The 9,827-nt window shown below is 43.0% G+C and overlaps 4 protein-coding genes across 4 annotated transcripts in view; 1 reads left to right on the plus strand and 3 right to left on the minus strand.

The window, feature by feature from the left end:
* Positions 1-4,301: 4,301 nt before the first annotated feature.
* PHALS_07433 (uncharacterized protein) lies at positions 4,302-4,538 on the minus strand (the record flags this gene model as incomplete). The annotated part of the gene is made up of 2 exons (XM_024720897.1): positions 4,302-4,429; positions 4,475-4,538. 2 exons carry the CDS (start codon positions 4,536-4,538, stop codon positions 4,302-4,304), a joined length of 192 nt encoding a protein of 63 aa, XP_024586050.1.
* A 1,489-nt stretch (positions 4,539-6,027) lies between these two features.
* PHALS_07434 (dnaj homolog subfamily a member 1-like) lies at positions 6,028-6,905 on the minus strand (the record flags this gene model as incomplete). The annotated part of the gene is made up of 6 exons (XM_024720898.1): positions 6,028-6,101; positions 6,163-6,174; positions 6,317-6,439; positions 6,510-6,562; positions 6,613-6,750; positions 6,832-6,905. The coding sequence occupies 6 exons, from the start codon at positions 6,903-6,905 to the stop codon at positions 6,028-6,030; spliced, it is 474 nt and encodes a 157-aa protein (XP_024586051.1).
* Positions 6,906-7,217: 312 nt separating this feature from the next.
* PHALS_07435 (uncharacterized protein) lies at positions 7,218-8,454 on the plus strand (the record flags this gene model as incomplete). Its single annotated transcript, XM_024720899.1, has 2 exons — positions 7,218-8,319; positions 8,396-8,454. 2 exons carry the CDS (start codon positions 7,218-7,220, stop codon positions 8,452-8,454), a joined length of 1,161 nt encoding a protein of 386 aa, XP_024586052.1.
* A 1,206-nt stretch (positions 8,455-9,660) lies between these two features.
* Positions 9,661-9,827, minus strand: part of PHALS_07436 (uncharacterized protein) — a gene marked incomplete at both ends in the record, with an annotated part of 543 nt that continues 376 nt past the window's right edge. Inside the window, one exon of the mRNA XM_024720900.1 lies at positions 9,661-9,764. Coding sequence (XP_024586053.1) covers positions 9,661-9,764 — 104 coding nt within the window. The remainder of the gene's footprint in view (positions 9,765-9,827) is intronic.

The raw sequence follows: 9,827 nt of genomic DNA on the forward strand, positions 1-9,827 counted from the left end.
AAATATTATCAGGAATATATTTGACAATAATTTGTTTTGTGTCGCAGGGGTCAAGTAAATAGCATGCTATCTTAGCATGTAGCCTAGCCCTAGCATAGCCTAGCCTAGCCTAGCCTAGCCCGGTCTTTTCAAATGCTAATGCAATTTTAGCATAGCCCATGTATTTTAAATGGTAGGCTAATGCTACTGTAGCCCGGGCTAATGCTAGGCTATTGCCATCACTACTTCTCAGGAGTACCGGATCGGGTAAAATCTGCCCCCTTCGTGAGGACTGTACCTTGTGTACTGGTTGCAGCCAAAATTGAGGACTATCGCACTGAAATTGTGCATTGAGAAGGCAAGTCACCTCGCCCGCTTTATTCTTAATAAGACAGCAATGCTATTGAAATGCTCGAGTGAAACGTCGTTTTAAGCTAGACTAGATAACGTTTGATGTTTGTATGCAAAAGTATAGAATATGGCGTTGACGCGGTGAGAATTCATCACTGCTGCGAGCAACCTTGCTCATCTTCATGAGACAGCAGTTACAGCTGTCAATAATGTATCAAACAAAGAGCAAGATTGAGCTTAACTCGTTAGTGAGAGCGCTGCGCTAGGCGACCCTACCTCATTTCCAGAAAACAGATGAATACCGAAGGTGAGTCAGATCATAAGTGCCAACGGCACCGGGGTATTGCTGATCTAAGGTATTAAAGATTCATGCGTTTCAAGTCATATTCTCTACTTCACCAGTAGTAAGGACAGTCCTGGTGAGATCGCCGCCTTACAAATCGCTTCACATGGAAGCAAGTCACTCATTGTTTATTATGTAGCGCGGCGGAGGACGACCTCATGCAGCTGGATCTCAGGAACTTTATTGGTTAAGGAAGCAGTCAATTCTCGTCAGGAGTTAAATTGTTTGGTTAATACTGATATGGATCGTTCATTAGATGTGCTTTTCGAGCTACGCAATTGCACTGAGTACCTTATGCGATTCGGAGTCATATAGTCAGAAACAGATTATCGCTCCACTACAAGGGATGGTAGAGTCGCTTCTCTACCACAGCAAGAGCGATTTTCACATCCGACTGGCCCGGTAGAGCGAGGTGTGGTCCGACTTTAGCAAACACTTGTAAAGCACAAGATGTGTTTGCATTCAATGTGAAATGCTAAGGGTGTAACTCAACCTTTTTTCGCTAGGACTGCGAGCGTCCTATGTAGCCTATTTGTAACTTATTGACGGGTAGACTAGCAACATTTAATATAACTCATTGCAAAAAAAGTTATATAGTCTGCCTTTGGCATTTGCATGGTATTTTTGTACATCCTGGCTCGCGGCATAGAGCTGCACGCTTGGCGCACATCGGTTGATCTTAATGAAATAAAATCTGATTTCTGCGATGAGGTGTATTCGAGCTAATAGCAGCGAGTCTAATTGTATTGATAGCCCTTCCTATATAAAAATTAAATAATATAGTGAAGTCTGTAAAAGCATCTACCGCCTTGCTCAAACACAAACACAATAAATTTGGTCCAGTGCCGCGGTCTCTTTGCAAAGGCGCTCGAGATAATATTCTCCACCACGCAATTCAGTCCAACATTCTGTCTGCACTCGTTTGCGGATAAAGTGTTTTATCTGGTGCCTAGCGCCCAATAAAAATTGCCAAGATTTCGCCGCAAAGTTGAAGTCTCGATTCCACATATTGGATAGCGGCCAGCCGTTCTTGTAAAAACATGTCAAGGAACTGCTTGCATTTAATGTATCACATGGTTGGTTACAGCAGCGAAATGAGCCATTTTGCGCAGTCAGTCCACATAAACCACAATGCCGATATTAACGGACATGCTGTAAAAGCTGACAGTAAAGTCCATACTAATGGGTATCCAGCGCTTAGCCGGAATCGTCAGGCTGGATCAAGGAGCAGACTCATGCGGCAAGAATTTGAGTCATTGTTACAGTTCACACGTGCGCACATAAGTGCTTACCCGATATTACATATGAAGCTAGTAAAAACGGATTGCTCACTGAGTATTGTGTCTTTTCTCTCTGGTGTTGGCCACATCAGGGGTTCGTCTAGTCTTCTATACCAAAGGTGGTACCACCCCACGGTGAACACGTGAGCTAGTGCTGTACTACAGCAAGCCTCGAGATCACATCCGCCACCACATTAAGCTGACCAGTGGAACCTTAGCTCGAACATTTACTCGGTAAAACAGGTAAGCATCTTACCGATATGCATGAATGGTATACATATACGCTGCAAATGGCTTAGAGCCACGCAGATGTATCCTGAAGATGACACGACTATACTTTACAGCAAGTGTTTCTTTGTCGTGAGCTGGGTAGTTTTTCTCTGTCACTTTTGCTGGCGAGACTCAAAGTGATTACGCGCTCATGTTCATCGAGATCCGCTCGAAGTAACGCACAATCGATGGCAAAAGCTGAAGCGTCACAGCTGGCATACAATGGCCAACCTAGACTCGAGAGAGATAATTTAGGGCATGCACGAAGCTTTCATTCCCAGCACTAATAACCACTTTTTCTGCAGCAATCCAGCACTATATGACTTTCTTAAAATGACTGCGGAAGCTTCGAAGATTATGCTTGCGAACAGCTTATCGACACGCATACACTCGATCACTGTTCGCAAATATTTAGCGTATTCGACCACATCCGACTCGCATGTTCTTTGCATGACCAAAGACGCCGGAATCATGAAACTGAAAAGTGCGGTCGACATGCTTTTTTGCATGAGAATTTGGTTTTTGCGTTGGGAACACGCGAAATTCGCCTCTTGCCGTTAGCCTTCCTGACACAGAAGGCTGGCCCGAGTTGAGATATTCATTCTCTCCCACCAAACCCTCTTCGTGAGCTTCATAATGGAAGCGTCTATAACGTCACTCGAAATCCGATGTAAGAGTCATTGACGTGTAACAGAGCATTCGGTCTTACTAAATAAGATCATACTCTCCGATCCAGGGGCAACACGCGTGGTAGGTGTGCTGTCTGCACGCCGTGATATATATTAAGCAATTGGAAAGGATGATCCTATAGCATCCTTAAGGATGGATTTTCATTAATCTGCAAATGCGATCAATGGTGGACACATCTATGGCAAATGAAGAGCTCATCTCCCACTCCGGTAACAACTGTACCAATTCGATAAACTTGCAAATCGTTCCAGAAAATAGCTCGCCGAAATGAATGTAGGCTTCTGCCGGAAATAACATGGAAAAGTTTGCATCTTGTGTTCTAGAATACATAAATTCTTTTGCCACAAATCTCTAAAGCTTTGCTGCCTCACATAGTGGATGCGTCACACTGTTGTGCAGACTCAGTGGTACCGTTACATTATGACAAAGAAGGCTTATCCTTAATGATCGCAGGACCTGGTCTTTTTGCTTCTGTTTCTCCGGTACAAAGCTCTGTCGCTTTTTCACTCTGGACTGGCTATGGCACAAACATTCATTTTCAGCCGTTGTTAATCATCCCGCCAGAGAGATCCTTCGAGAACGCGATTTACGATTCTTCATTTATGTAGCATCGAAAAAGCGCGTATGATACCGCTTTGAACTTCTTAGCTCTGCTCCAAGCACTTAAAAATGGCTTTGACGGACGTTTTGGTCAATGACATATCTTGCGTTAAAGTTATCGTAGCACCACGCCCGTACTATCTATAATCAACAGATTTGGGTTCACGACTCGCTAGAACTTCACCAGGAGATAAGTCTGTGGCATCTAGCTTTTTAAATTTTTCAGTCGATCCATAATTCATGACGTTCACACCACGCCTCATAATTCGAATCCAGGTTCGAGACGAGGCCACGTTACATGCTGTCAAAGTCTTTTACCTGCATAATCAACCGAGCCTTCCGCTCTTATACTCGCTAAATGTTGCAATACACACGGATACTGCGTCAGTACTTGTCAACTTTGATGACTTCGAGTACTGTCTGCCCGTTTCAATAGTTGCACGTCGTACGTAATTACGCAGTGCTCCCTAATTTATCAGGATCGTCCATGGATCTGTAATGTCCCGGAGCGCCGACGTTGATGGTCCTTACCCCTGGGATGTGAGGTTCACCTCTGTTAAAACAAATTTTAAAGCTTGATTCCGTTCGGCATGACTTTCAAGAGATACAAAATAATTCTGTTCTTCCCAGTAGACCTCTCCGCTCCTACTGGTATTCGACGTTTCACCGCAAAGGCATTATCAAACGACCCTGCAAGAGAAAGGGGGGAAGAGATAGAGTCCCAGGACTGCCGCCGATGTATCATATGAAAGCATAATGAAGCAGCTTGGTCACCAAAATACTTATTTTTATTTCCCAACAAGGCTGATGTCCATCTCATCTGGCGCGATCGTAGCAATTCTACATCCTGTCTTCCGTCTGACCTCGTGGGACTTAACATTCTCCATTGCTTTGTGTATGATACCCACGGCTTGTTCTTAGAAGGCAATGTGAACACGTTAGATCCTTGTGCGAGTCGCACCTGATCGTGAAACCTTTTTGAAGCTGGTAATGTTTACTGCCTCCAAAATAGGATCTAGGGCCATCACGGCGATGACAGCTTGCAAGTTTTGAGCATAGTCCCCTCGTTCACGCCTACCTTGATGGGTACACGCTATGTGTACAAACGGCCACGACATATCTTTCTGCAGATATTCTCGCGTTGGGAGTGCCGCTTCTAAAGAAGCACTGCACGTATGTGCACATTTTCGCGCGCGACCTCTTAACTTGGAGAGCGCAAGTACAACTCACTCTTGTTCCGTCTAGAGTATGGTGAGCCTCATGGCCATCTTCGCTTCGCTCATCCAAAGAGAGATTATTTCCGTACCTGCCTTCGAAGGGCTGGACGTTAAGCGGAGCGTCAGGGACATGTATGACAGTAATTTGGTCAAATAATATTACCATACGCCAGCTTCGTTGCGCACAACAAACAACTAAAAGCATAAAGATTTCCTCAGTGCGACAGAGTAACAACAACGGTCTTAGTGCTCCCTTACGGCTAGAGCCGACTGCGTTCACACCGACAAATGATTGCATCCTTTCTGGGGGTGTCTCAGAAGGGCATTCTCATAGCTGATGAGCGGCTCCATGCACTTCTAGCCCTAAAATTGTCAAGCGTGCTATCACATCCGACAATGAAAGACATAAGCTTTAAAACGTGTCTAGTTGTCTCGATGACAGTGATCTCACCTGTTTGAAACTCGGTCATCGTATGACCAAAAGTGCTTTCAAGTGCTGTACACCTTGCATATGGGAAGCTTTGGCGATAATTGATGTGTCCGTAAGCTGTGCTTAGGAGCGGATTAAGAGTCCCTAAAGCAACTAAATGACTTGAGATTTCTCATCTAATTCAGGCTGAAATACATCAAGAATTACAAACTAATACTTAATTTATCCGTGCTGCTATACCCAATTGCATCGCACGCCGAGGGACTTGTAGTCCACGTGTCCCACCGATTCGCTTCAAAACAAATCTCCATCGTTGATATGTCCGAGTTCACACAAAAGCGTTATGTGTGTTTTGAGCATATTTTTTGTTCAATTGCACAAAAGACAAACACAACGTACCTCTGTTTGGAATAACCATGTGGTTACTGGTCTAATACCCTCTATTCTGTGACATACGAAAAGTGTCGACCTTTAACGATCATCATCTGGCTTCACCACCAGCTTCTCATGTGGCTTATATCGTGATATCGTGATTAAACTGTCACCTATTCGAAATTGGCTGCCAGGTCCCAACGTACCTTAAACTACATAATACTCCGTGGCCTCACAGACGGTTTTCAAGGAATCTCACCTTTGTGACCATATAAAATATTTTTTGTGGAAATACTAGCGGCCGACTTGACTCTAACGGTGACCGCGCTGCGTGACCCGAACATATCGTCATTTCTTAGGTGCAATGTCTTCTATTGCAATAATCCCGGCCGATGCTGTACGGCTCGGATCAAATATTGGTAGATTAATGAGACACGCATTATTGTCCAAAGGAGGAGCACGCAGTCAACTTCGGCCACAATACTTCCGCGATTATCAAAGATAGCGACAACTTCGATCCATTTTAGGTGGTGTCCAAATGAAGTGGTGACATGCTTTCTCGGAGAATACTAACAATGAATCATCAACCATTTTAAGTCTTTCTTGTGCTCGCGCCTCAGCTGAACGCACCGTCACTTTTATCTTAACACAATACTCGTATATTTAGGCAAATTAGATGACACCAAAAGGTTTTATAATCGCTCAATATCTCCGCGCTTGCCCCCTTACGCAATGGCCTTGCAAAACTGTACAATCGACGCAGCTGCCCAACCGCTGAAATTACCGACGAGTAGGCCCATGAATGTGATAGTAACGTAGTCAGACACGGAAACGGACTTTCTTTCGGGCGTGATTGGAGGCTCGACATCTTCCTGTACACTAGGTTGATGACAATAATACATGCCAACTAAACCCATAAGACAGACTTGCGAGGTACATATCATCCGGGTACTTAAAGATTCACTATACACGCGTACACTGGATCCAAGGAAACCCGTCACGAAGGACAGTAATAACGGTACCAACTGGGCTACAGTCTCGCCAAGATGGGGCTGAAGCGATGGACCATAAGTATCGTACAGTCGTCGCTTTTTCGGATCCGATAAGACTTCGTAGGCTTCGTTGATTGCTATAAATTGATCTGGTCTTGCATTGGGATTTTTATCTGGGTGGTACTTGAGCGCCATGGAGCGATAAGCTTTCACAATAACGGACGGACTGCGCAAAATCAAAACGTTAGAGTCCCAACTTTGACTTGATCAGATAAAGATATGATACATGGCTATGATAGAAATGTACCTTGCGTCCACATCAATCTCTAGGACCGAGTAGTAACCTGATTCCTGTGCCTTGCGCATTCGTTCAACTGCCATATCTTGTTGAGTTACTCTTCTTTGTTGTGTAGACATGTACATAACCAATCAAAACAGAAGGCTGCATATTGTTGTCTACATACGCGCTTACTATTGGACACTGAAGCATTGCAGACACACTGAGAAATTTCTATATTTAGTCGTATGCTATATACACTGCGATTTGAAATGGAAGAGGCTGCTTAATGATATTATACAATCACCATCTGTTTGATCGCAAATTGCTAAATCGTTCGCTTGTGATTCCTCACCCAATCACAGTGAGTTTTTCCCCTTACCTTCACATTTTCAAAAACTGCACTTCAGCTCATAATGGACGTTCCTCATATTTCAATGTCGAAAAGTGGCGTAGCAATTCAAAAGCTGGTGGTGCAAGGAATTTTTCTCTTTACTGGTGTAATTTCGACTTGTGTAGCACAATTTGTTTTTTATCAAGGTGCAGGTGATCAAAAAGCTATGTTATTGCCATTGTGCAACTATCTCGGGATGATGCTTGTGGGGTTGCTGCCTGTGGGGACTGCCGCTACTGATCAAGCGAGAATTGGTAAGCGATTGAAGACTCATATGAAGAAACAAAAAGCGCTTCCAAGTTCAAAGACGCAGCAAAAAGAAACTAGCAGATCTGTCAAGGACGATATTAAGCGACCGGAGCTTACACCCTTGCCGCTAACGCTCATTAAGTGCCACTCAACTGAATCAGAAGCTACTGATATGGAGATTACAAGGCGAACAAATGGAATTGACGAGGAAATTCAATACGAAACAGACGATAGTAGCAAAGATGAGACAAAGCCTGGAGTAGGTTCCCACGTGACGCCATCCTCTCTTTTCTTTTCTTTAACAACGGTGCAGCTTTGCATTATTGTATCTGTGATTTTGGACTTTACTGGTTGTATTTTTTCCAACTTGGGCTTATCTATGGCGGGTAGTGGCCTTTATCAAGTCGTATACTCTAGCGTCATCTGCTGGTCAGCGCTGATGTCGCGATTTCTTTTAAGAAAAATTGTGTCTAAGGAAGAATGGTTTGGGATTGCATTGGTAACATTTGGACTTGCCTTTAGTGCATTGGGAGAATCTAGAAACGAACATGACAACATGATTGTTCTAATGGGATGTTTGAACACGCTAATAGGAGCAGCATTTTACGGTGGTAATTATGTGACAGGAGAGTATACGCTGAAGCTAGCAGAGCAACCACATCCCAAGGAATTGTGCCTTAAGATTGGCGCGACTTGTGTTGCGATTATTGCCATATATCAAATTATTTATGTTCTGCCAGCATGGGAGGCACTGGTGACGCAGCCAATCGTTGAAGCTAATGGCAATACAATCTTTATTGTGTTTGCACTTGTGGTGTACACGCTGTCTCAATTAGCGCATGGACTCACGTACTTTGTAATGTTGGGCTCCTGTGGTGCGGTCACAACTGGCATTATGCAAAGTTTACGAGCTGTTTGTGTATTTGTAATAAGCTCAATGTTGTATTGCAGCCAACAGGAATCACAATGTTTTGACACAAAACGAGGCGTCGCCGCGCTTATTGTCGTGAGTGGCGTCATGTTTTATTCATGGGCAAAGAGTCAGCACAACAAGGCAAATGTATCAGCTCCTTTATCGTCGTTGCGACAAAGAAATACGAACACTAAGACCAAGATGTTTGCAAGCAAAAATTACGTTGTTTAAAGCTGAACATAGTAAACAAATGATAGTTAAGTAGGATACCAGGATATTACAAATCTACTCCGCTGTATGGGTACACATTTCTGCTTTGAATTAGCAAGACGACCATGATTAGTGCATCCCACTCTTGCGGTCGTGAACGAAAGTTTATTCGTTAAGCACATCGTGTCAAATTTTGATCAAATGTCTGTATCATTGTTGCCGATATATCAGTCGACAGCATCTCTTCTGTTTGGAATTCGCGGTGTAATAGACTTGTATTGTCTTACATTGCGGTCAATTCTTTCAAGGTATTCCCTTATAACTGCAAATTCAAACCTTATTAATACCGTGTTTCGTTCTCATGTTAAAAATGTTGTCCGGTTGTTTTGTTTTGTGAGCAAATTGCTTTTTATTGTGTGCTCATCTGAGCACGCACCAAAGCAGCTGAATAAGTGCTGGATGCAGTGCTGAGATCTTCGCATATTCGTCTAAACGCTTTTAGCGTCAATATGGAGCCACTGGTAGTTAAATGTGCCTTACAAATTAAACATTGTTTGGTCGAGCTCAATTAAAAACTATAGTGAAATGTCTCAAGCTACTAGATCATAATCGATTCGTTAAGCAGCGAAAACTCTGTTCAGGAGAAGCAGTTGGAAGAGAAGCTTGTAAGATTGGTGAATGCAAGTCCGTATCATGATCGTCACAAATGTGACTGCAGATTGAACACTTCGCCTTTCAGTTAAAAAAAAGCTCCAGTGGTTAGACAGGGAACTTGCAATACAATAGCAACCAATTCACTGGATGTTGTGCACTCAGTGAATTGGTTGCTATTGTATTGTAAGGAAGTGTAGCATTAATTGAAAGGTAAAGGTTTTTATTATTGTCAAAGGAAAAACATAGATATCATATCGGAACTTATAGTAACTTGAAAGGTATAATTTATATCTACAATATCTTTAATTTTTTTTATCAAGTTATCTAGTTATATCTTTTTATCTGTGCACCAGGTAACGCGGACTTTGAGATTCAGGAAAGGCTCAACTCAAATTGGTAGAAGTTGTCGTCAATTAAAAGACTGAGTCTGAATATGACTTTATTCTCTGAGCAACTCTATATCGCTCCCTATGGATTGGTATAGCATTTGAACGGGCAGAAATAGCAAGAACTGAAATGCGAAAACATTTGCTCGTTTGTATACTACAAAAGTTTAGATTGGATAAATGATTCAATCGCCACGAGAGATCGAGTGTATTCATAGTT

Source organism: Plasmopara halstedii, assembly GCF_900000015.1.
Source record: "Plasmopara halstedii genome assembly, contig: Scaffold_3109, whole genome shotgun sequence".
NCBI lineage: Eukaryota > Oomycota > Peronosporomycetes > Peronosporales > Peronosporaceae > Plasmopara > Plasmopara halstedii.